This window comes from Dermochelys coriacea, chromosome 8, assembly GCF_009764565.3.
Source record: "Dermochelys coriacea isolate rDerCor1 chromosome 8, rDerCor1.pri.v4, whole genome shotgun sequence".
In the NCBI taxonomy this organism is placed as follows: Eukaryota; Metazoa; Chordata; order Testudines; family Dermochelyidae; genus Dermochelys; species Dermochelys coriacea.
Window position 1 is genome coordinate 20,146,285 of NC_050075.1, and position 27,685 is coordinate 20,173,969.

A 27,685-nucleotide genomic window follows, 5' to 3' on the forward strand; every position below is an offset into this window, starting at 1 on the left:
ACTTTTCACTTGAAATGAAATCAAAGGCCACTCTTGCATATTTTAAAGCGCCTTTGTCTGGGGCACCCTGGTGGTTTAAAAAAATCAATTGATAGTTTTTTTCTTTGGGAAGGCTGAGGTACTAAAATGCATTGCCATATCTGTATGTGTCATAGTGGGTCAGGAAATAAAACTAACAGAGCACCAGCATTCATGGTCCAGTACACCCATTTCTCTCACAAAACTATGCTTATTATATGGGCACCTCACACTAGTACAGAGCATAGAGACATTCCTGCATTTGCTACAGATTGGCTGGGCCACAAATGTGCCCCCTGGGCAATCGGAGAATTTAAAGTTCTTTTCTTTCATATGGAAAATTGAGTAAGGTATTACTGTATTAAAATACAAATAAAAGGAATACTTGTGGCACCTTAGAGACTAAGGTGCCACAAGTCCTCCTTTTCTTTTTGCAGATACAGACTAACACGGCTGCTACTCTGAAACTTAAAATACAAATATTACTTTAAAAAGTATCAGCTGGTGTCTTCAAAGGAGCTTCACCAGTTTACACCTACTGAGCATCTGGTCCAACATGTTTAATATGCCTGCAAGTGTTAACAGGAGGGAGCTCAGTTCTGTTCAATGCTCAGTCAGCAGGCTGTGCTGCTTTGTGATAAGTGAAATGAAACTGTACAGGACAAATAGGGTGAAGTGTTTCCCTTGTCCAGTTTTGAGCATTCTGAGGTTTGGATACCGCACTTGAAATGCACTTTGCGAGAGTTAACAAACTTTGCCTTGGCTTCAGGTCAACAGACATCTCTGCCCCTTCCATTACATTAGTTCTCGCTTGCTATAATAATGGAAAAAGAAAAATAAGCCAGCCTCAAATATATTTTATTCCACCCTAACTGCTGACAAGAAAATTACCCTACAAATAGGGGCCATAATCAGGGGAAGATACCAGAAAGAAATATTACATTTGGTTGTTAAAGATAAAGAAACCCCGTCGAATGAAATTATTCAAACTAAACTGAAGCTGCTGTTATGTTGTACAATTTGTGTCCTGTGTGGGCTCTCATCCAGTCTCAGCAACCCTGGCCTTTAACATAAACCCATTCAGGAATTGTACTGTATTTGTGACACTGTAGTGAAGGGTCAATTGAGATTTCCATTGTTTCTGCAGAGAATACAGATTCAGGGAACCAAATCACCAAACTCTTACTCATGCAAATAGCACTTACTCATGTGAGTAGTCCCACTGATCTCAATGGTTGTCAATTTACATACATGTTGTCTGAACAGAACCAGCATTCTCCCCCACAAAATTCCACTAACAAACAAAGAAAAACCCTTTAGCTAAATCTGCTCAGCTGATAAATTTGTTCATGTTTACTGAAAGCAAGAAATACATCTGAGGTATTTAAGTATTACTTTGGTACAACAGAATTTATGTGCAGAATATGGGCATGAAAATGAGGTATACTCCTGTGTTTGTTTGGGTTTTTACTTTTGATACAAGCACCTATGTTTCTTTTGTCTGTAAGGCAGCCCCCAATTCTTTCTATCTAAGAATCCAGTCAAATCAAAATATGTTTATTTTGTGTATTTTAGTCTCAAACCTTTATAGGGGTGTTCCTGACTTGGCTTTTTTGTAACAGGAAGCTAAGTGTTCGCTGGAAGTGTTCATATGGAACTCAGACTTTTCCATATGCAGAAAAATGGAAAATTGCCCAATTGATAGTACTATATAAGGCTAAAATATCTGTGCATATGAAAAGTGGTGCTATTTACTTTTTAGTGAGTGAGTCACAAACACCTATTCAACTCCTCTTCAAAGCTTAGAATTGTTACTGTCACAACTGGCTAAATCATTCTGTGCATGGCGTGAGAATGACTGTGACTAGGATGACCAGGTGTCCAGTTTTTGACCGGAACACGCAGTTGAAAAGGGACCCTGGCGACTGCAGTCAGCACTCCCGATCATGCCGATATAAGTCCAGTCAGCGGTGCAGCAGGGCTAAGGCAGGCTAGTCCCTACCTGTCCTGGCACCGCGCTACGCCCCGGAAGCAGCCAACAGGTCCGGCTCCTAGGCCGGGGTGGGGGGGCCACAGGGTTCCACACACTGCCCCCGCCCTGAGCTAGAGAGGCAGTGCCTGCAGCCGAGAGTAGCACGCAGAGCCTCCTGCCCCCCCCTCCACCCGCCTAGGCACCTGACCTGCTGCTGGCTGCTTTAAGGCACAGCGCAGTGCCAGGGCAAGGCCAGGCAGACAGCCTGCCTTAGCCCCGCTGCACCGCTGACCAGGAGCTGCCCAAGTAAGTCCGCGCCCCAACCCTGAGCCCCAACCCTGAGCCCCAACCCTGAGCTCCCCCCAAAACCCGGAGCCTTCTCCTGCACCCCAAATCTCTGAGGATGCGGGAGAGTGAGCCACTGAGGGAGGGCGAATGTAGTAAGCGGGGGCGGGGCCTCAGGGAAGGCGTGGGACTAGGATGTTTGGTTTTGTGTGATTAGAAAATTGGCAGCTCTAACTGGGACACATATGCCACTCTTCTTCTGTCCCCCTCACAGCCCGGGGGAAAGGAGGGGAAGAATGATGTCTGGTCTCAGGCAAAAAGGAGATCAGCAACATTTCTTATTTTCTTCTATATATGCTTTGAGTTGCACAGTTCCAGAGCTGCACAGGATCTAGTTTGCACTAGCTTAAAGTGGATCAGAGGCCACTAAACCATAAGCGATGGCATCAGCCAACTCAATAAGGAGGCACTGTAACCCATCACACTGGAGTGGAAGAGAATTCCTCCTGCCATCCTAAAAGAAAGCCTAACGCTGGAGCCCAGGGGAATAGGCCACCCAGTCACCTTCTGAAGAAGATTCACGTTCATTGGGAGCCATCCCATCACAAAGAATATGCCAGAAAGAGCGAACAGGCAACCATCCAATTCCCCTAAAACAACACCCTGTCAGATAGAGTAGAAGGGAATCAGAGCCTGTTGGGAAAGGAGGTTTATCAGCAAAGACAGGGAGCTAAGTTTGGTAGTAAATGAGTACTCCCAAAGAACATGGATAAGCAGCAAAACCTTCTAACTTTTCAAGTTTTTCACCTTAGATTATCAAAGAAACATCCTGAAGCTGAATAATACCCAGGACATTCTACGCAGTCTGAGCAACCAAGAAAGCACATCACCACTACCTATGCTGGATGTACCCAGAGTAACAACAAGTTTTCAGTTCAACTTGCATTTCACTCCTATCACACTCACTCCGGCTGTTCCCTTGTCTCCATGTTACCTATTCACCTCCACTTGTAACTCTTCATTTTGCCCCTTGCTTTCCTGGAACAAAAAGAACATTAGACCACCATGTGCAGTGTGCAGCCCGGAAATAATAACCCAGTTGCATTAACAATTATCACTAAAGTAAGAAAAATCTCTGTTTATTAGAGTACATTCCCTCCCCGAAGCACCATTTGCATTAGTGAATGTAATATGATCTTTCAGCAGCATCCTGCATTTCAAAGATATCTGATATGTGATGTGGCAGTTGCTATGGTAACATTGTTAATTATTATTATTATTATTACTATTATTAAAAAGAAGTAGGGAAATCTGCACAGCTCCTGCACACAAGCTTTTCTCCCATGAGTAACTGCTGCCCTCTGGCAACTTAATAATTAAAGGATCCTTTTATTTAAAAATACAGATCTACAGTGAATGGGTACAAGGACACACACCGGGCCATTTTCTTTTAAGTGATTCATCTGTCTGCAGGTTAGTGAATGGAATATCAGCACAGAGCAGAGTCCTACAGGGAAATGTGGAAAAGCAGTGCCTTACATGGAAGAGTGGGAGACCAGCACCCCGTGGGCAAGCATGGGAAAACAGCAACTTATGGAGAAGCACAGCACATTCATTCCCATCCTCTGGAGAAGCACATGGAGAACATGGCAGGTCAATATCTTACTGGGAGTGTTGCAGAAGAGCACCCAGAGACAGGGGAGGTGGAAGAATGACACACTTGTGGGGGAGGGCAATGTGGGATAGCCACACCTATGAGGGAGCATGGCAGAGCAGAATTTCACAGGGAGAACAATAGAGCACCATGCTTGATATCCCAGATGCCATGGCAATGTGCCCTTTTGAAAACGCGTGGATGGATGTGTAGCTGATCTATCCATCTGTCCATGTTACAATGCAACATGCAATATGTTACAAAATCAACATACAAATCAAGGTGCAGTAATTTGGACGACATGCCTCTGGCAGCCAAAAAATTCACATAGCAAATTCTTTACATCACGTAGTGTAAGAAACTCTTGGTGGCATCTCAGCAGATTTCAACTACAGAAATATATAAATAAAGATTCTGGCCCCAAATGTGCCTCTATTAAAGTCAGTGGCAAAACTCCCCCATTCACTCCAATAGGAGAATGAGCCAAACACTCTTTCTTTCCTTAAGAAATGCAGGATGAGCATGCTTGCAGTGCAATATCTATCTGAGTAACCTCTTGGACATAGAGGGGCCAAATGTTCTGCTGGTGTATGTAGATGAAACTCCTTTGATGTCAATGGAGCTGCACCTATTTATACTAGCAGAATGTTTGGCCCTGCCCCTTCACCAATCCACAATATAAAGCCATTCTTAATTCTCAGCCAGAGGCATTAAATATATGCACACTTCTGATTAGCAAGAGATTATCACATTGTCTGCCTTGCAGGGTTTGGCTTGAGGCACTCAGGCTCTCTCCTTTGGAGGGAAAAGCTTTTATTGCAATTTACTTTTTACTGAATAAACATGACTCTGAAATAGGCTCTGTGGTTTCATTTTGCTTCTTTGACTTTGGGTCAGAGGAAGCTCATTGCTTTGGTATGTGCATTCAGGTAACAGGCATATTTAAATGGATTTCATTGCACTTTGGGAACCTGCTGAAAAGTGAGTTGAATCATTAATCCCACTGCATATTAGAAATACCTTCCTCCAAGCAATCTCTGGACCTTTTTTGATTTGGAGTGATAAGAAATGCATTGTGATTGCATTCTCAAAAGGAAAGGATTACACAGCCAGTGACTCTGAAAATGGATCTCACTACCTTATAGCAAAGGGTGAAGTTTCCAATCTTGTTTAGTGAAGCAACGATCAATATGTGCAACTGATTTTCCAGCTAGATAAATTGCTCACAAGAAAACAACATTTGAAATATCTTAATTTCTCCCCTATCCATCCACTCTCAATCTTGTTCTGTTAGATACAAGAGTGTGGTTTTATTACTTCAATGTCCGGAGAACAATGAATTTAGCTTTCTCAGGAGGGGGATCCATAAAAAGCAAAGAAATGTGGAAGTCTTGCAATAGATGGTATCTACAGTCCATCAGCGCAACTGATGCACTAAACCACTCAGCTATGAAGGCCAGTGCTCCACAGCTTTAACAGAGTTTAGTGAGCACTGAATTTCACACAGTGAAATTACTTGCTTGTAATAAGGGAGAGAGGAGATGGGGTACAAACAGTAACTGGATCAGAGGCTTCTATATTAACTGGAAGGTTGAAAAGGTAGAAAGGCAAAGGTAACCCTTGGAGACAATGCCCTTCCGAATAGTTAAAAACCTTCAAAGAATAATGTGCCTTGAAATCAGAAAAACATTTGACATGTCCTGAGTTTGACAGAAAGATGCTAACATGGCCACTTCAGAATTATTGTACAATATTAGCACACCACCAGCTCGTTCTCAAAAGCCGTCACCTGAAATGTCATAGGTTATAGAAGAGGTGAGCCTCACCTGATATACCTAGGCTTGGATCCATTCTGACTCTCCAGAAAGCAATACACTGTCTTGGCAGGGTCTTAAGGCACCTCTATGATCAGACCTTTAACTACCAGATCTTATCTACTGCACCAGGGCTTTGTTACCTAACAAAAGGGATAATAATAAGCACAATCCTGACAGCATGGCAAATAATTGCTATGTATTTCAAAGTAATCACTATAACCTCACCCCACCCCTTGTTGATGGACCTGTCGGATCTCGTGGAGGGCTGGAAATATCTCAATATCACAGAGTGAGAGGAAAACAGCCTAAGCAAGTTCAAAAACTTCCTAGAGAGGCATTCTGTAAATGTATATCAGCCCAGAAGGGATAAGACACATAAACCACTGCCAACTGACTTAGAAACATTTTGTCATTTCTTCTCTGGAGGGGCGAGGGATAAAATAAGGAAAGAAATTCCTTTTGTGTATAGACGGCTCTAGCTTAATGCTATTTTAACATTATTTTCTTGTAACCTGTCTACACATAGCTATTTAAACATTTGTCAAACTATGGATGAGATGACTCATCTAGCTGAAGAATAAGCCTATTTGGTCAAAGTTCCAGGACACACTGTACAGAGCTATAAAGAAACACAATCTCATATATTAGAAGTGACAAGTTGCAGAAACTATCTAAAATTCCAGGAAGAGGTAAGACTGAAATAAGAATCATCGCCCGGGGACAGTTGCTGCCGTCAGACTTTATGATAATTAAAGAGATCAGATCTGTACTGTTCTAGATGGATGAAAGATACACATATATAAGCTTCGATTCTGACTTTGGCAGGCTCATGTTGGAAGGTTGTCTAATAATTTATTATCATCTTCAATAAAAGATATCCAGTAAGAGAAAATACACAGCATCTGAGGATTCAACTCCTCATGTACATAAGGTCCTGAAACTTCCCCAGAGAAGGGGAAAAGTTCTCTGTGATGTAACCACATGGCTTGGAGAAAATGAAACCCTTCGGAAAACTTCCTCCTTTCCCTGTGAACTTTCCTGTACCAAAGTGACCAAAGGCAGAGAGGAATTTAACACAGAGAAAGGAGTTGACACACTCAATCAGTGTTTCTCAAATGCTACCACTGTGGCCGCATGTGGCCACCAGGGCCTTTCCTTGCGGCCACAGTCATCTGGGCTGTGATGGGGAGTGCAAAGCAGTGGCCCCTCTCCCAGGACCACCAGCAGCGGTTAGGCCCTGCCCCCCTCCATAGAGAAAAACTCTGGAGGTGCAGGCAACTGGTGAATTCCCCACTTTCCCAGGGGTAGGGGAGGCTTGCTTTGGCCACGGGGCTTCACGGTGACAGGCTCAGGTTCCAGGCTCACCACCCCCGCCATCATCCCTGGGCCCTGCTGCCTCCCTGCCCACCTCCCCATTCAGGACTTAAATTTGTCCCGGGGTTTGATGGGGCTGCGTAAGTCTGGTGTGAAAAGTGGTGTGAACAAACATACAAATATCACTTTTCACAGCAGAAGACTTACCAGCTAGCTAGTCTTAGAAGAAGAAAAAAGCACAACCAAAAAAGCAAAAGAAACAGCAACAAAAAGACAAGAACATGCAAAGCACCTTATTTGTGTTTCTATTCTGATTAGGTCCAGTAAAGAATAGAGACAACTGTAAGTTACTTTTATTACTGCATCTGAAAAAACCCTACATAAATAAATTACAGTGATTTGGACATGTAGATGTGCATATTTATTTTTTTTCCTAAAGTTAAGTATTTTAGGAAAAACTGTCAGCGCGGTGACCAGCAAGAGTTAGTGGCTGCACTCTTAGGCCACCAAAAGATGTGTTGTGAGAACCCCTGCACTAGATAACGAACATTAACAGGCAGAGGGGGGAGAAGCAGCAGCAGCAGTAGGTGGGTAACAATCATACATATAGAATCCCAGCAGCTTCTTTCTACTCATGGTTATTAATGGCAGAGTCTCACTTTGCCTTATTATCACAACATTTATTTCTGGCTGAACTGATGATAATACTGCCCTTAGGGGAGAAAGCAGGAAGCAAGATACCTCATTTCTTATCCTTTAAAGATGATGCCTGATTTACTGAGTGCCTAATCCAACAGTAAAATGACATGTACATGAGCATTAGGAGATCAATCTCCTGGTTACCTTCTTGCCTGTCTCATCACCTCCACCCCACTCACACACATCAGCTCGCTCACCTTCCCCACCCCATTCATCCTGTTGAAATCAATGGGATGACTCATTTGGCCTAGGATACATATGGCCAGATTCTGCTCAAGTTTTACACCTGAGGATCTGGTTCACATATATACAAATACTCCCATTTTAATTGGCCCACTAATCTCCCCTCTGTTTTTTCCACCAAATGCATCCGATGAAGTGAGCTGTAGCTCACGAAAGCTTATGCTCTAATAAATTTGTTAGTCTCTAAGGTGCCACAAGTACTCCTTTTCTTTTTGCGAATACAGACTAACACGGCTGCTACTCTGAAACCTGTAATGAGAACATGTAGATGATATTTCCAACGCATCACTCGCTGGAATGCTGTACAGAGCAACTAGCCAGTAACAGAAAATGATGATCTCATTTATATGGTCTTTAAATAAAAAAATTTAAAGAAAAAATAAGGTTTTAAAAATGAAGCCAAAACTGAGATAATAAAAGTTAAGCATTTACTGTGTTTTCCTCTTACAGAAAGCAAATGCAAAATGATTTCATCAGTATCAGATAACAGACCTGCCTATAACCAGAGGGAGGTATTTTTAATAACTTTCCTAAAATATGCATCCATGTAAAAATGAAGCATAATAGAAAAAAATCCAGTACAAAAGCAATAAAATATAATCTATTATCTCAGCTCATTTTGGTTAGGAAATAATACCACAAACCTAATACAATATGTGGAAGCCTCATGAAAAACAGGTGAGTAGAGATTTATAGTCTTATCCACTGAGTGATTAATAAGTGACAGTGAAAAGTACAGAATGAAAATCATATGGATTTAGGGGAAAGGAAATAGCTTTAAAAAGAAACCGTTGCATGCCTGGCTGCCTGGGAAGAGCTGTGGGTCCACAGCAACCATCCAGTGCAGCAAAAGGAAAGTCAGTATAGACATTTACATTGATGTGTCTGACATGGGCTTTGGTATCACAGCCTGCTTCCCCATGGCCAGTCTCTTGGCCAGGCTACTTATGCTACGTGTGGGGAAGAGGTCAAGAGCAGATGGCAAGGGGAGGGAAAGAGATGGACCAGAAATACAAAGATGAGAGCACAAAAAATTCAAGAGGAGGATCTGAGCTATAGAAGGAGGCTGGGGGGACAGAGTAATTGGAAAAATAAGAAACCCCATAACAGGAGAAGATGAAACAAGACTTATACGTTCAGGTGGACTAAATTTTAACCATATATTATAATAAATCATGGGCCTTCAACCTGTGTAAAACAGAAGGATCAAATGTTCTTGGTTTCTTTTTAAATATTAGGGTGGAATATTAAATATTGGATGGAATTAAAATCTGATCTTGCATTGTCTGTTTCCAGATTGAGGACTACAGGATTGAACTCTAAATAGATGGTAGCACATAGTTACTTAAGGTGATGATAACAATTCCATTTATAAGGTGCCTCTAGCACAATGGTTCTCAACCTATTTACCGTTGTGGGCTGCATATGTTGCCCACAATGTGTTATGTGGGCCGCATCCAATACTACCTGTATGGCCCTGAGGATGTCACATGGGCCGCAGCATTGTGCTGATTGGGCTGCAAGAGGCCCAGAGGCCGCAGGTTGAAAACCACTGCTCTAGCACAATGCACATCTTGAAAACAGGATGCTGTATTTTATTCCTCTGTAAATCTGTTTCCCAGGTACAGTATCTAGTTCTACTGCTTGTTTTCATAATGCACACTGGGATATGTATGCTATGGTTTCTATGACCTGGGGTTTTAAACTCCTGAGCCCTGTTTATATTAGCATTCACACTGTTGCTGGGACCACTGCAGTGGCACCATTGGTGGAAAATGGGTATGAAAAGTTCTAGGCAATTGTGTCATTGATAATATCAATGCAGTAAAAATCAACAGCATGATATGGCCCCATGTAACTAACTGATATCAAAGCACAACATGCCTCCTGAAAAAATGAGACCATTAACATTTATTCACAGACCTCTTGAAAATGAGTCATGGATTTAAATGTCCCAGATCAGATCAATGGAGTTACGCAGGTGTGCTACTTGGTGAATTGATTAAAAGCAGAAATTAAACAAGTCAACAGTGTTTTACAAAAATGCTATTAAAAAACTGAACATTCTAGAAAGCTGAACCGTCAAGTCTCAAACTGCAATAAAGACCAATTAAACTGATTTGTATTGGATCATGTTTTTGCATATTACATTTTGACATACCGGGTGTCCAAAGTAATATTTGTCTCCTGAGGTAGTGAGGATAGCTGTAACAAAATTGTGCTGCTACTTGAAGTTTGCATTGTTCTTAGTTTCAGACTTTGCTGAGACACTCATGTTTCAGTTTCTTACCGAAACAAGTGCAAATGGGCAAAATAATGGACTGCAGAGAGTGTATGTGACGTAACATCCAGAAATCTACAGCAAGGAATTGAACAAAGTCTTACATTATTACAAGCCCAGTCCTAGTTTTTCAGGGACAAGGACTGTTGGACCAGACACAAGTCTTCTCCCTTTCAGGGTGCCTTCTGTTCCCATTTAAGTCAATGACAAAACTGTAATTGATCTTACTAGACACGGGATCAGACCTTCTAAGATTGCATTCCATAGTGTGTATTGCTTAATTCAAATATTTCCTCACTTTTCTCTGAACAGCTCTAATGTTTTTTATGCCACATTTTGGGTCTGATTTTAGGAGGAGCTAAGCCTCCCCAATTCAGCTGCAGTCAAGGAAAGTTGAGGGCACTCAATACCTCACCAGACGGGGCTCTTTTTTGGCTGTGAGTAGAGCTGGTTGGTCATTTTTTGATAAGTCATTTTTTTCATTGGAAAATGACAATTTGCTGAAAGGGTCAGTTTCGACAAATTTCTCAGTTTATACAAATTTTGGGAAAAAAGTTTCAAGAGTGTTGAAACTGAAAATACATTTTTTCAATTCAAGGTGATTCGTTTCAAAACGTAAGCTAGTTATAGTTTTTTAAAGTATTAATTAAAAAGATAAAAATCAAAATAAAACATTTAGAAAATGTAAAACCAAAATGTTTCAATTGACCTGAACCCAAAATATTTTGGGGTTGTCAGCTTGCAAAAAATGAGATTTTGACATTTGGTCATGATTCAAGAAGGGAAAAATGTTTGAAATTTCAAAATTTTTCCCAGAACAGGAAAACTCTTTCTCTAGGCTATTTCTGTGTTCTTTCCTAAAATAACAGCCTAAATCTAGACCTACAGAACAGCTCGGTGTAAGCCAAAAGTTTCTCTCTCTCACCAAGAGAAGTTGATCCAATAAAAGATATTAATTCACCCACCTTGTCTCTCTAATATTCTGGGATCAACATGCTACAACAATACTGGAAAGCCTAATCCTTATAAAGGCAAAACTCTCTTTGACCCCAGTGGTGAGTACAGCATTAAGTTTTAATATTTTTACTGTCACATTGTATCAGTTATTCTGTAATATATAAAGCTGACATCTTAAGGTAGCAGGCAATGACCATTTCTTACCTTTAATCTTTCTGTTACGCCATCAGTGAAACTGACTGTGAATTCAGCAATTTTTGGCACCCTGAGTTTTCCTTTGTTCTTCTGGTCAGGCTGATATTCTGTTCTTGTTTTCACAATCACCTGAAAAATGTCAACACTTTTAAGCTTTACGTGCAAAGCAGACATTTTTGTTATCTTAAATAAATTGCTTTTCTATATGCCATTTCACTGGCCACTCTCAAATACAATTTGAGAACTAGGTAAATAGATTAGATTAGATAAAATAACTTCATCCCTTATTGAAATGCAGCCACCTCTGAGATGAAACATTAGCTATTTAATGGTAGAACTACACAACAGTAAAGAATACCACATCCAATTGAATCTGCAAAAGGTGTTCCAATGGACTATATATAATTACTTACGTTGTGCTAGGACATAGAGGTTATCACTTCTGCTCTTTAATAGCCACAGGACCAAAAACATAACTTTTATATCCCACTCAAACAACAGAACTTGCAACAGCATAGCCCATTAGCCCCTCTAAAGGAAGAGCATAACTTATTAAGAGCCCAATACTGTGAGGCGCTGAGCGCTCACAATTAGTCCTGAGCCACCAATATCACTTTCCACCTTTTCCTGAAAAGTTCTTGCATAAAGTGCTGACCAATCCTGTTCCTATTTAGCTTTTAAGAATGATGAGACATAATCAAAGGTGCTATAGCTACAGGTTTTTAAAGGGACAATGTCAAATTAATAACACTGCAACGTTGAGATTTATTGAACCTATGTCTAAATCTAGGAAGAATAACTAGATAAATAAAGTATTTTGTACTAAACCCACCAAAATAAATGTTATACACTGAACACTTAACTATACCTAGAGTTGGCCAGTAGAAGATCAGACAGAGACATATTCTGAAACCTGATAGCTATTGAGAGAAGATGTCATCTCCATCCTTTTAAAAAAACCTAAAACACTATTGGAGAGAGAAATGGCACATAAAGTTTCTAAAGGGAGGGCTTTCACAAAAAGGCAAAAGACACACGTGAGGAACAAAATTCTGGAACTCTGAGGAACTTGGTCATTCAAAGTATAGGAATTTCTTGGCGATCCCTAAAAATCTGTTGAACAAAGCTGGCCAGTAATTGTAAAATGAAGAATATCAAGCCTGATTTGGACCAGGAAGTGTCCCTAGGATTCTCCTTCTGCACTTAAAGCATGTGAAACTTGGAGGACGAGGAAACCACGCTGTGGGTTCAAATGCAAAGCATGTAGCTAATAGCTAATATTTAAACCCTTGAATAATATCCCTTTCCATATTATTTGTTACAGTAGCAATCGCAACAGCCTTTAAAAGAGTTAGAAGAAGTGATTCAAACACATTTATATTAAAATAGCCTTTTAGAATATAGTGAGTCCAAACTGAGTCCTGGCAGCACTACACTAACATTAGTGAAGCAACACCAGGGGTGAATTTGGCTTGGCAGGTTTGAAGTGACACTGCATCTTCTATGCAGTGGAGAGTAGAGTAAGGGTCTAATCCTGTGTGATCCTTACTCAGTTATCACTCAGGCAAAACTCGCACTGAAGTTAGTGTGAATTTGCCTGAGTAAGAGTGGAGTAGAAATAAGTAAGGATCTCAGGATTTGGCCAGAACAGAGCTGAGAATACTCAAACTCATACCAGACTGGGCCCTAACTCTCCACTCTTCCTCTTCACCCTTTGTAAAGCCTGTACAGTAGATGATAGAGTACTACCTATAAGCACCTGCACACCAGTGCTCAGAAAATACCTTTTGTTCTATTTTTAAACCAACCATCCACAATAGCCAGATCCCCTCTACTCTGCTGTTTCCAGCTGTGTATATTTTTTCATGTAATTGCAGACAGCAATACAGAAGTAATGCAACAATGTTAATTTTCTTTCCACAGTGTCTGATTTGTTTCCAATTTAATCCCTTTGACTTCTTTCAAATTACTTTCACTTGTTTAACGTAGATCTTGTGTGAAGATAAATTCCATAACGATAGGTAAGAGGGTTTTCCCTTATGCTCTGACAGTAGGCCTCAGTGCAGAGCTATAAAGCTAGAAAATAAAATATTAAGAATCTTACTTGTTTCTATATATAATTTATATTTTTTCCTGCACATTTCTAATTCACCCTGGTTTTCTTACTCCCCTCCCGGCTTTACTTCAGCCTAGGACCTCTCCATAATAAGGGTTTAACAGTTCTAGCTATAACCAGGAATCAAGTGTGATATTGAAAATAAATCTAGCCAGGCCCATACTACCTACTGAACAATCCATTGTACTATTTTGTAACAGTCTTCTCGAGAGGAGGGAGAAAAAAAATCCCAGTCCCCAATTATCAGAGAAACTACTTGAGCCCCTTTTGCTGGTTGCTCCACTAGCTGCTCTGGGGAGGAGGCGGAGAAGAGGTGGGGATGGGGCCTTGGGGAAGGGGGGTGGAATCAGCACATATCCCCTCCAGCCCCCTGCCATGAGCTGCTCTGGGCAGGAGGGTGTGGGCTAGGGTCATGGGGGTGCTCCCAGCCCTCTGCCCTGACCCCTAAACCCCTCCACACACACCCCAGTCCTCTGTCCTGACCCCTGCACCCCCCACACACACCCCAGCCCTCTGCCCTGACCCCTGCACCCCCCTCACACACACCCAGCCCTCTGCCCTGAACCCTGCACCCCTCTCACACACACCCAGCCTTCTGCCCTGATCTCTGCACCCCCCACACATACCCAACCCCCCCACCCCATGCCCTGACTCTTACACCCCCCACATTTCCACCCCCACCCTGAGCACCAAATGGGAGCTCCTGCACACACACACCCTACACACATTCCCACCAGAACCCCTCACACCAAATGGGAGCTGCCCAGGTAAGCACTCCACACCCAAATCTCCTGCTCCAACCCTGAGCCCCCTTCTTCATTCTAGCTCCTGGCCAGACCCTATACCCCAACCCCCAGCTTGCTCCTTCACCCCCAGCGCTGTGCTCAGTGCACTCCCACCCTCAGCTCAGTGCAGAGAGAGAGGAAGAGAATGGGCTAGAACCAGGAAGAAGGTAGGTACCCCTCTATGTGGGCAGGGCCGGGATCCCAGACCGGCAGCGGGCTGAGCGGGGCCGGCACCCGGGATCCTGGCTGGCAGGAGCCGGCAGACGGAACCCCAGACCGGCAGCAGGCTGAGTGGCAGTGGGCTGAGCCGCTCAACCCACTGCTGGTCTGGGGTCCGAGCCACCGGCCCTGCTCAGCCCACTGCCGGTCTGTGGTTCTGGCTGCTGGCCCCTTGCCAGCTGGGGTCCTGGCCGCAAGCCCCGCTCAGCCCGCTACCGGCCTAGGTGAACGGAACCCCAGGCTGGCAGCAGGCTGAGCGGGCCAGCAGCGTAAGATCAGCATTTTAATTTAATTTTAAATAAAGCTTCTTAAACACTTTGAAAACCTTGTTTACTTTACATACGACAATAGTTTAGTTATATAATATAGAGACTTATAGAGAGAGACCTTCTAAAAAACATTAAAATGTATTACTGGCACGCAAAACCTTAAATTAAAGTGAATAAATGAAGACTTGGCACACCACTTCTGAAAGGTTGCCGACCCCTGCTCTATAGTGATGTCTTTGGAGCAGGTCTAAACTACAGCTGGTCGAAACACAGTACCGATTTTTCACAAAGAAATGGAAAATCGTTTTCATTCAGCCAGTTTAGAAATGGAGTGTTTTTTGTTTATTCAAAATTCTTTGTGGTTTTTTTATATAATATTTGTTAGTTGAACACACACTCTGTCTCTCTCTCTCTCTAAATGGCAGTAGACGCTAAGAATCTACATCTGAATGGCTGTGGGACTACATAATAAAAAAATCCCCAGAGAGGAACCTCCACAACCAATACAGTGATCAGAGATCATTTATTTTTAAATGTCCTGAAGCAGCTCCTTCATAAGACCAGGATCCCATCGTTTGAATTAAAAATGAGGCACCACACATCTCACCGGTTATTTGTTATTTAACAGAGAAAATACAGAGGGCCTCATTCTCCCCTCACTCATTTTACAACAGTGTGACTCCACTGAGTGCAACAGTTACTCCTAACTGATACTAATATAAGAGAATCGAGAATTGGGCTCCAGTGTGTATTTAATCGCAATAAAAAATGAAGCAAAAAAATTCCCAGGATCCCTACTCGCTTCTTTCTGGTGAAGTTACAGAGGAAATGATCTGTTATGAGGAAGGCAACTTCCCTAGAGAGCATTGCCCTGCACTAGGTTACCACTCTTTTAGGAGGTTTCTTAACTATGGCCCTTTGTGCATTTATAATACAAGCAATCATTCACTCAAAATCTCATTTAGCTAGAGAAATAAATGTCTTCACTGCACTCTGCCAATGTGCATTAGTCTCCCGAGTGACCCATAAAGCCACACCATCCTGTCTCTCATTTTTCCTTTGCACACGCTCCCTATGTTCTCATCTCCTCCTGTCATTCTGGCCTTGACTTCAGTGGGACTCAGCCTGGTCACAAGGGTCTGTGCTTGCAGATCAGCATTTTAGACTAAGGCCCAGATTCTCAAAGGTATTTAGGCACTTAATTCCCATTTAAATCAATGGGAGTCAATGGGAGTTAGGCACCTAAGCTCTTTTGAGGATCTGGGCTTAAGCTCTTTGGGGCAAAGGATCTATGTTTATTCATTTTGTAAAGCAACATGCACATCAATGTCATACTGAAAAATAATTTTCAGCCTATCAATCAGTGGGATCAGTTTAGCCTCTGTGATTGCTGAATAAATACCATTTAACACTTGTCAGCCTTTGTGTGTGTTCGCCTAGGCCCCAATCTAGCAAAGACTTACGAATATGCTTAATTTCACACACTGTTTTCATCCCACCGAAATCTTGCAGAGTGTAGCTTTACTGCTGGCTATACTATAGGCTTTGTGACCCTTTCAAGCCCTGTGCCCTAGGTGGAGTCTAGACAAATGCCAACTCCGGGGATATTTATGCAAAATGATATTGCTGCTATAACTTGTTTACAGACTCCTTACTACATTTCCCAGCCAGGCCCCACTTTTCATCTAAACAGGGACAATGCTTTTTATAGCAAAGGCAATAAAGAGGACAGAAATAAAGTATTCTGTCTTTGCTTCACTTCGTGTCCATGGAAGAATTGTCCTGTGAATGCCTCTTCCAAAATTAAGTTTGTAAATAGATTGTAAGGCATTTTAGGAAGAGGAGAAAGCTGCCTAATCCAACATGGAAGCACTTCTCTTTCTTTGGATCCCGTCTTCCACACCCCACCCTCCTTCTCCAGAAACAAGTCTAGCTATCTCTTGCAGTCTTTAAGGCCCCACTCTAGCAAAGTACTTAAGCATGTCCTTACTACATATAAGTAGTCCTATTAATGTCAATGGGGTTATTCAAATGTCCAAAGTTAAACATATCTTTAAGTGCTTTGATGGACCAGAGCCTAAGATTATTGCTTCAATCATCTTCAGTCAGCAATGAATAATAATGCTCAACAGGCCGGTCATGCTCTTCATCCATAGAGCTTTACATAACCGCACATAAATCATTCTCTTTGTCGTGCAGATTGGGAATCAGAGACAGAGAAGGGGAAGTGGTTTGCTGAGTCACATCAGCAAGTCAATGGTTGAGACAGGAATAGAAACCACCTCTCATGACTCTCAGGCCCATGCTCTACCTACTTGACCACACTGCTACTCAAAACACCCCATGTTTTCTCAGGTTCCCCCACTATGGAAAGCTAAGTGGAGCTGAGCTCGGATAGTGGCACATTATGGGATAGCAATGGCTCCAAGGCACACTCCATCTGAGCACATGGAAGTCTTTGGTATGATGTGGAATAAGGGACTAGGAAGTTAGACCAGGGAGACGGAGACTCTCCACAGCATGCCCCCCCCCTTAATCCGATCGGAATACTGCAGTGTAAGGTCACCCTCCACACATTGAAATAAAGGAGGATTTTATGGCAAGGGCATGGTAGGATTATGGCTAGTACTCACCATGGGTCACCAGCAGAGATTAAACCCAGGAACTCTCCCACTAAAAGCATGAACCTCTGCCTCTTGAGCTAAAGGACCAAGTCCACTGGCTGGCAGCTGCAGCATCCTCATTAGCCTCTTATAAAGATCAGCCAGTAGAAGGGGACAAAGAGTCTCACTTGGCAATATGAGTTACAGGAGCTAATGGGATCACAATTCCTAATGAAGCTGTTCTGTGTGTGGTGGGGAAGGCTTGGAAGCAGCATGGGGGGTACTGAGACTCCATGCCAATGATCCATGGGTATTCTCTGCAGATATCAAACAGTCTGTGGCTTCGGAAGGCCAAGTCTCCTGCCCATTCCAGAAGCAATAAATTCTGCTCCTCAAATGGAACATTGTTTAGGGGATTCTGTGAGCTCAAATTCACTGATTTTCGAGGCCCTGTTTCTATGTAGAGGACAAATGGCCATTATTCCATAGAAACTTCTGTGTAATTTAGTTCATCTTAAATTCTCTGTTTATATCTCATTTCCTAATATTTGAATTATTTCCCCCTAATTTTTGACATCTTGACCAGTCTGAAAAATGTCACTTCTCAATTGCTTCAATAAGCTGAAACCTCTGTTAGGTTACCTCAGAGTCTTCTCTTTTTCTCTGGTTTCCTATCACCTTTCACACCTTGTTCAAGCATTGCAATGTCTCCTGCACCTGCTCCAGTCCTGCAACACACAGTTCCTACAGACATCTCTGCCCTCCGCTTCTCCTACTCCTCTTCCTGCTTCCAAGATTCTGCCAAAATCTCTTTCCTAAATGACTCTTCTCCCTACTCTTATCTTTGTACATCTTTTCATGAAACATACGTTTGGATACTGTGCATGCATACCAATCACCTTCTCACTCTTCATTCAAATCCCTCCTTAAAACACATTTCTTCTGTGAGACCTATCAATAATAACCCTCCAGAATGGGTTTTTATTAGGCCTTTAAAAATAGTGAGACTGTAGGTAGGCATGAGCCATATATGCCGTGCTGTTCCATTTCCTGTAGGTAATATTCATCCTTGAATACAAGCAGAATTTTGGCTGATGAGGTCTTTTATTAAAACACTCACAGAGGTGTATATCTAAATGCACCTGCTATGTTGGACCTAATCCTCATCCCCCTGGAGTCAAAAGCAAAATTATCTTTGTTGGCCATTAGTCCAGAATCAAGCACTTTGTGAATAATGGTGTTTTGACTTTGGCAGATTATGGGTATATTGAGGTGAGGAATAACAGATCAGATGCTATGTGTGCATGTTAAAAACTATTACCTACATCCTGGGGGGGAATAAACAGCAGAGAGAAGGTTGGGAATTCCAAATGTTCAATTGATAAGAAAGAAAGAAAGAAAGAAAGAAAGAAAGAAAGAAAGAAAGAAAGAAAGAAAGAAAGAAAGAAAGAAAGAAAGAAAGAAAGAAAGAAAGAAAGGAAAAAAAGGAGAAAGAGAAGACAAGGAAAGAAAGAGAAGAAAAGAAAGGAAAAGAAAGAGAAAGAAAGAAAGAAAGAAAGAGAGGAAGAAAAGAAAGCGAAAGGAAGGAAAGAAAGAAAGAAAGAAAAGAAAGAAAAGAAAGGAAAAGAAGAAAAAAAAAAAAGAAAGAAAAGAAAAGAAGAAAAGAAAAGAAAGAAAGAAAGAAAGAAAGAAAGAAAGAAAGAAAGAAAGAAAGAAAGAAAAGGATATTTAAAACCATTTGCTTTAAGCAGGAGCAGGGTAAAGGTGAAATGTAACAAGGAAAAACATTACATTTATTATTGAAACGTTTAAAAATCTGATTTTCCTGTAAAAGGATGAAGAAGGAGATTCTGAAAATGAACTGATATGAATTTCAAGTCTTTTCTTTCTCTGGCTAAATGTAATATCATTTATTGCCACTTTATATTTGTGCTTAAGCTCTGCGTTTTCCCCAACGAAATAAGTAATAATATTTAACATAACTGGCATTGTGAAAACTTTAAATTATTCATTTAGAAAAGGACACACAGCCCTCATGTAATTCCCACTTAACTGCCAAGGCACATGTAATATATAACAGTTCAGGTGGTGCAAAGTGCAGATCATGAAAATTTAAAATACTACTTCCCAGGATTATTAATAATGGAGATTCTCTCACTCTGAGAGGCCTTGGTACTGGCAAGACAAATAAATAAAATGTACTGCTCCTGCCAAGGAGAAAGGTTTCTTCCAGCATCAGAGCTGACCTATGTAGTCCCACAAAACCATGATACCCTTTGAATTTGGGAGGGAAAGAAATTCATTGAGTTACAGATTGTAGGCCAGGAGGGATTATTAGATCATCAAATCTGACCTCCTGTGTCACACAGGCCATGGAATTTCATCCAATTAGCCCTATACTGAGCTCAATAACTTGTCTTTGGCTAATGCTTCCAGTCTTGGTCTGAACAGGATTGGGTGCCCAAATCCCCTCATCAGCTTTGAAAATAGCCTCAATTTCCTGCAAGCTGTGCACAATGACCTGAGTTCAGGGCCAGCCTTACAACTTGTGGTGCCCTACATAAGAATAACTGTAGTACCCTAGCTCAGCTCAGGAAGGAGAGCTTTTAGCAGGTGAGCTTACAAACCAAAGAGATTTTTCAGGACTTCACTTAAAGGAAAGATGCCAAAACATATCCTTCTCTGTTACACTGGCAACAGAGCAGTGATTAATGGCACTGATGGGAAAACATATTAAAGCAGGCGTCTAGAACACTGCTCCTTGTGGTTAAAAATAAGCAGCAATTGATTTATGCTTAAGAAGAGGAGAGCAGTGACTTTTTGTCTGTTGTTGTACAAACCCCCATCACACACTAGTTTTGACCCCTTTGACCACTCATTTAAGAGTCATCAAAAGCCAGCCTGGCTCCTGTTCTTACTCTCAGAAGCCATAATCCACAGCTGGCAGGACTGTGTCTGTTACAGACAGAAAATAAAATTCCCTTTAAAATAAAATTGAAAACATTTCTGCTCCCTGATTGCAAAACAAATTCTAACATACATATAGGCCAACCCAAGGTCCTTCCTCAGGCTCAATGTCTCACTGAAGTCAGTGAGAGTTTTGCTTGCGCAAACACTAAGTAAGGTGAAATTCACCCTTACCACTTAACCCCACTCTCTTTACCTTAGGTTCAGCTGATTAATAGGGCCTTACAAATGCCCTCTGCCATGGATGACTTTCACCCTTTGGGATTTGTCCTATAAATAATAAAATAACAAGGATTGTTGGGGATTTTTAGCACCTTCTCCTTTTTTATAACTGATTTTCTGTTACTGCTAACTCCTGCTCTAATACACCTAAAAGCTGTCTTAGGGTCCATAGAAGCCAATAGCATTGATTTGAATGGGCTTTGGATCAGGGCCTTTGTCCTTTGGCATGTGCTCCAGCCCTCAGGCAAGGGTAGGACCAAAGACATAGAGGTATGAGCCACAACTAACAAGTGTAGTAACTACCTGTGCATGGAGATGAATACACAGTATCGGCACATTCATTTAAATAGAAAGATTGCCTGGGAATCCATTTAGACCAATATATTACAATGGGTTTTCACCAACAGACAACTGTAATATGGTAATCATCAGAGTTTTGATTATCAATCCATCGTTTTAATGTTGTTTTTTAATTTTTACAGGTGGTAGCCACTACCTGAGTGATTTAAACCCACACTGTATGGCAATTAGTGCCTGAACTTTGTGGTAGCATCAAAATAATGCATCTTGTGCATCCTTGATTTCCCCTAGAGCCTCTCAGACATTTCTGATAAATCATGTTAATCTTTTTTAGTTATTTTTTTATTAATTTTCAGATTGTTTATCAGAACTAGAGCTAAAGAGCCAATTTATCCCCTCATTTACACCACTTCAGATCAGCATCACTTTATTGATTTCAGTTATGTTCCTCTTACTTGACACTGGTGCATTGACACTGGCACAAGTGGAAGAAGAATCAAGCCCATTATCCCTATTTTGGCATGGTTCTGGTTCCCGCCAACGTGTGTCAATTTATTCGGTTCTGATATATAGATATATTTGGTATTTATAGAAAATAAATAATAATCTGTTTATATGTATATAAAATATATATAAACACACATATATAAATATATAACATGTGTGTATATTAGAAATATATGCACACATATTGTTATGTACTTTCTATATATAATTTTGCTGTTATCATTATCCCATGAGATTTAGTCCTTCCCTCTGTCTTTTGTATCAACATGGCATTTACCGCTGTGTATCTAGGCACCACACTGCAGCAAACCTTTTTTTTTTCATAAGGAGCGGTGACAGTGGAATCTCTTGGACATTTGATCTCATTGTGAATGGTATCACACATTATCTCCCTGTAACATTATTGACATATACCACCTCTGTAGATAAATAGACAAAATGACTTCATAGTACCTACAGTACTTTTAAAAAAAACAGCTCATAAACACCATCCAATCACAGGTGCCCATTTTTGAACATTTTAGTGCACCACTTAAATTCTGTGAGTGCTGATTGGCTAGGAGAAAATGTTGCTCCCTCACAGAAGCCAATGGGGGGAAAAGAATACATGGAATGACCCATTACCACATTTTCTATAGGGGATGTCAGTTGTTCTAGTCAGATAAATCAAATTGAGTTAAAGTCAAATGGATGTTGAAAGGCCACAGTTAAGAAAACAAATCTTGATTTGCGTAATTAAAATTAGATACCCTTCAACTTTTGTTTATTACACAAGAGTCATCTCATCACTCTCAATGCAGATGCAGACTCACTTGCTCACATGATGCCTCTTTTATTGTTTAGATGCATTCTAAGCTTTTTCCTATTTAATTTTAATGCCATATTTAGGAAAAATATATTAAACCTTTTCCCAACCTGCAATCATGAGGAAACATTTTCTGGTTTTCCTGTGTCAGTCTGTTGTGTTTAAAAAAAAAAACACCAACAAAGAAAACCCTTTTTCATTGTGTTGCATTGATAAGGTAGAAGGATTGCATTTTAATGCCCATTAGAGACCAATAATGGAACAGGGCAGTGAAAAGCAGAGACCTGGTTGCTCTCTATGAGGTTTTTTTTGTGTTTGTTTGAGGTGGGGGGTTACCTTTTCTGGAGCTGGAAACTGCAGGTGATTTACTTCCAAGGGTGTGATCAAAGGAACTGTCTGAAAACCATCTTCATTGGATGGTTGTTTGCTGTTCTTGTCACTCAAATTACTCCCCAGCTTCACCATTCTTGGACCTCACTTTCCAGACCTAAAACAATTCAAGATGACTGATGTTACAAGGATATGGGGATGGGTGAGGGGGGGAAGGGGAAAGGAGATGGAGAAGAGGATTCTACCTTACACTGCTTTATTGAATTCTTCGTATCAGCCATTGCTCACTTGGGATTTTTTACTGGATTGCTAGAGACAAAGCATGTCAAATCTGGAACAACTTCACTTTAACGTGCATTAAACAAATAAACACTTCTCAAAAGGCCCAAAGTGAGTCCAAATAAAATCTCTCACAATCCCACCAACACAGCAAATATCATTGCAGATCAAGACCGTGTTGCAAAAAGCCCTCGCACACGGGCCAAATTTGTCCCCAGCTGTAAATCTGCTGATGCCTGTGGACTTCTACCAGGGATAAACTTGGCCCAGTATTTTTTTCATCACATATATTGTTTTAACCTTTTAGTGTCTGCAGCTATGAAAATCCTTGTTAGCAGACAACATAAAAAGTGCACAGAAAAGAATGCTGCTGAAACTGGTTCCGTTGTTCTGTGGTTAATCTGATGATGGGGCTGCTATTACCGGCTGGACGCTGCTCCCCTATAGGCTATCTTTTGTTTAAAGAAGACAAAATATTAATATGAGAATGGGTTTCTGAGTGTCAATATAAATCCCCCCCCCCCAGCTTGATCCCCTGTCAGAGCGGGACAGGCACCCCCCAAATTGTGGCACAATGCAAGTCAGGCTCAGCTCTCATTGTCTCATGGTGGTGGTTGTGAAGCTATACAGGCACACCGGGAGTAGTGTACAACACACACACAAAACACACCAGCAACACCCCTCTCCCCCCCCCCCCCCCACACACCATAGCCACAAATCTCCCTGTACTTACTGCAAAGCACGCTTTATGGGGGAGGATCAGGCCGAGCTGTGCAGGACTGGGGGTTTCCTAGCGCAGGAAGGTGGTGCTGAACGGACAGCGCTCCGCTCTGCAGACGCCTGGCTCCAAACGCTACTGACGGCGAAGCGGGGAGGGGAGTGCGGAGAGCGGCGCCAGCCCGCCGCGAGCGCGCGCGCGCGCGCGCGCGCGCACGCACAAATACCAGGGCAGCGGCTTCCGTGTGGAATCTGGCACCACCTGCTGTTTCGGTGCATGGCCACCGGTGCTGCAGAAAACAGACCGCCGGAGGCCTGGGGCAGCCGGGAAAGCGCTTTACCCACCGGCGCCACCTGGAGCCTGCTCAGGGAATGAAAGGGGAGTTTTCAGACCCAAGCAGGAGCAGCGTTTCCAGCTGCTGCGCGGCGGTACCGAACTGCTGTTTGTGCAGCTGTGGTTTCATTTAAGGGGCGCCAACTATAAAGAGTTTTCCTAGACGGGGCTAAATCCTGCAGCCCTCACTCCAGACTTAATTAGGGGAAACTTCTGTTGGCTCCAGTTATCAGAGTAGCAGCCGTGTGAGTCTGTATTCGCAAAAAGAAAAGGAGGACTTGTGGCCCCTTAGAGACTAACACATTTATTAGAGCATAAGCTTTCGTGAGCTACAGCTCAGCTCACGAAAGCTTATGCTCTAATAAATGTGTTAGTCTCTAAAGGGCCACAAGTACTCCTTTTCTTTTTGGCTCCAGTTAGTAAATCTTGAGTGAAGGTTGCAGGATTTTGCCCCCTAAAGAAACGAGAAGGGGCCTGGCTGCCTCCTGGAGTTAGTGCTGGGCCTCTCAAATATGGCCTCTCACTTCTTAGTGCTTGGATCAACTCCAGTCAGGGCTGGTACTGAGTGAAAGTTATAACTACCCCGTGGCCTCTTGGTTGCCCTTTTGTGAAATGGGATGATGGAAGGTGTCATTCACCTTCCAGAGGACAAGTTCCTGTATTGCATAACCACCACCTCATTTGGTACTAACAGGCACAAAGGCTTAGAAGGGACTGAGCTCAGACACTGAACTCCATCTACCTCCATTTCAATTACACCTATAACCATAATATTTAGATGATGAGAAGTGGCCTTTGTAGGATAGGGCTGAAACACTTTGCTTAGGAGTAGAGAGTAACATGGGGCAATCTAACCCTGTTACTGGACATGCCCTAGCTGATTGATTATAAATATAAAACTTTGCCTGTAGGGCTCTCAATTTTGGCATCTTTTACAAGTACTAAATTTACTTCTAAAAGGTGTGAACTGTTTGTGTAGAGAAGGCCTTTTGGAGCCCAGTTGTGACAATGCAGTTAAGTGATACCTTGGCACAGGCAAGACAAAGTCTTTCATTACAGTTCTGTGAGTTCATTCCAAGTGCTAAATATGGCAGTTGAGTACAAGAAGCCCTGAGGGAGAAATTAGTATAGACAAGGCTGTTAGCACTAGCTAGCATTAAGGTGCCCAACACTTCCCATTATAAGAGCCTGTTTTGAGTTGCTTATAACTTTACCAAACTTTAACTGTTTTGGCTGAAACTTTCCATGCAGGCTGTCTGCCTCAGAGTGAATAATTTTTTGTACTGTATTCTATTTTATTTTTATTTGGGTTTCTGAGAAACATGCTAGGGAAAATGCATTATTTTGTCCATGATGAAAAAATCTGGCCTCCTTTACTTCAAACAGTTGCTTTGGAGCAGGAACTTGACATTTGACAGGGGATGACCTTCATGTCCAAACTGTGCCTTTTGCTGTCCCTGTGAAAAAAATCACCCAAATATGGCAAAAATAAGTTTTTGAAAAATCATAATTCACACATTTTCTGTTGACTCTTCTTGGATTTTAGCCACTAAATTCCTAGAGGATTCCATCCACACTGAGCATGTTCAAACTCAGGGCTGAGCAGGACTTTCCTTGCAAGTATAGCTCTGGGGTACTGCAAGGCTTGCTGGGTCCAGACACCTCAACTGAGAGTAGGGAGCCTGTCTCACCTGTGCTATCAATGTGCTCAGCTAGGCCCAGGGCTGACTGATTTGAATACAGAGAAGATAAGAGCCAGAACTTTTGGGAAGATGGCATGGGTAGATTGGAACAGGGAGACTGAGACTGGAGGCTGAGGGGGGAAAGGGAAATTGGGACTGGCTGGGCAAGGACACTTGGACTGGGAGCCAGGGAAGGAAATATGGAGGGAAACTGGGAGCCAGTAGGTGGGGAAAGACCGAGATCAGATGAAAAGCTTTGGGGAGATTGGGACGGGCTGGGCAAGGAGACTGAGACTGGGAACCAGTGGAGCAAGGGAAAGGAGATGAGTGGGGTTCTGATGGGGAACCAGAATGCGGGGGAAGAACTGGGATTGGCTGGACTAAGAGATTGGGACAAGGAGCTGGGGGGGGAGGGGCAGAGGGGCACAAACCCTGAGATTGGGTGAGGAGCCTGGAGAAGGAGATTGGGATAGGGAGCCAGTGGTGTCAGGGAACAGGGGCCAGGAGGGGTCCAACTGGAGGCCAACAGAGAGAGACAAATTGGATGAAAAGCCAGGAGGGGACAAATGGGACCGGCTGGGCAACGAGACTAGGACAAAGAATTGAGGGCTGGCTGGGCAACTGGGAAGGAGTCTGGGACTGGAAAGCTGTGGGGAGATTGAGGTTGAGGCAGAGAGTATGCAGGGGAGAGACTAAGCCTTGCTGAGCAAGGAGGTGCAGACTAGGATGGGTAGTCTAAGGAGTGAAGACTGGGACCAGCTAGGTGAAGAGACTGGGACTGGGATGAGAAGTCAGGTGTGGTGAAGAGAGAGGATTGGAACAGGGACCAGGTTGGAGGGGAGTGGGCAGAAAAGGGAGGAAAGGAGAGAGGATTGATGCCCACTACAGCACTCTGCTTTCCAGACCCTGAAATGAAATCCAAATTCCTGAGTCTCACTATTCTTCTGCTGTTAGCAAATATCTGTGCAACCCAGTGGCAATGTCCCATTTGCATCTAGTTCTGGTCCACACAGAGGATGACAACCTACTACTCCTATCAGCTACTCCATTAGCTCAAGAGTCAGAAGTCTATGTGGTGTATCTAAAGGTTCCAAACCTGCTGATGGCCCATGTGGCAGACAATAAGATGCCACATGATGGAATTTCTGTTTTTCTCAGTTTGCTTTTAGTTAAAAAAAAAAAAAAAAAAAAAAAAAACAGGAAATGATGCACACGTAACCCTACATTAAAAGAACATTATTAAAGTTGCAAAGTCAAGCACTCATAAATCAGGGTCTACCGAATTCATGGCTGTGAAAATCGCACCATGGACTATGAAATCTGGTCTCCAGCCAGCCAGCTGTGGAGGCAGAGTGGAGAGTGGCAGCTGGTGCCCAGGTGCCCAGCTTGGAAGGCAGCACCACCCATCAGCAGCAGGGGAGAAGTAAGGGGGGCAATGACGTGACCCCCTCTTAATAGGCTTGCAACCCCCTTTTGGGTCCAGACCCCTATTTTGAATAACACTGAGGAGAAATCACATGTTCTTTTGGGTTGGTCACGGCCTAAATAGCAAATATTGCAGCTGTGTAAATTGTGTGATTTCTTAGAAATTTAAGTGGACCCCTACTCCTAACTTAGGAAATGTCAGAGTTAGATTGTCTGTGCAGTTCAGTCCCTTTGTGCAGTTTTAAATACATGATCGTATTGGTTTTTTCCACAGGATGCCCACCTAATTCAGTGCACAAGATGGACCTGGGTTATGTAGTGAAGGAGACTGGGGTCTGTGAGACCCCTCCATTAGTTGCAGAAGTTGGAAGGTGCATAGTGAATTTAGGCAGATTGCAGGAAGAGAAAAGACAGTGTAATAAGTAAAGCAACTTGACTGCTTCCCTGGAGAATTTGATTCTATTCCTGTCTGTGCCACAGTGTTCCTGTGTGTATTTAGTTAAGTCATTTAAATCAAACTTCTCAGAGGTGGTCACTAACTGTATTTCCTTCATTTCCTTATGACTTTGGCACTGATGTGCAGAAGTATTGAGAACTCACAGCTGCAGCTGAAGTCTGTGTGAGAGTTGTGCTTCAAACATATAGCTCAGTGGGTTGAGCATTGGCCTGCTAAACCCAGGGTTGTAAGTT

General features: G+C 42.4%; 1 protein-coding gene across 1 annotated transcript in view; it reads right to left on the minus strand.

Annotated features, from left to right (window-relative positions):
• The window catches only part of NSG2 (neuronal vesicle trafficking associated 2), a 41,829-nt gene extending 18,102 nt beyond the window's left edge, over positions 1 to 23,727 (minus strand). Inside the window, exons 1-3 of the mRNA XM_038414886.2 lie at positions 23,571 to 23,727; positions 22,565 to 22,715; positions 11,445 to 11,564 (exon numbers count right to left, since the gene is read on the minus strand). Coding sequence (XP_038270814.1) covers positions 11,445 to 11,564; positions 22,565 to 22,693 — 249 coding nt within the window. The 5' untranslated portion in view covers positions 22,694 to 22,715; positions 23,571 to 23,727. The remainder of the gene's footprint in view (positions 1 to 11,444; positions 11,565 to 22,564; positions 22,716 to 23,570) is intronic.
• Between the last annotated feature and the right edge of the window lie 3,958 nt (positions 23,728 to 27,685).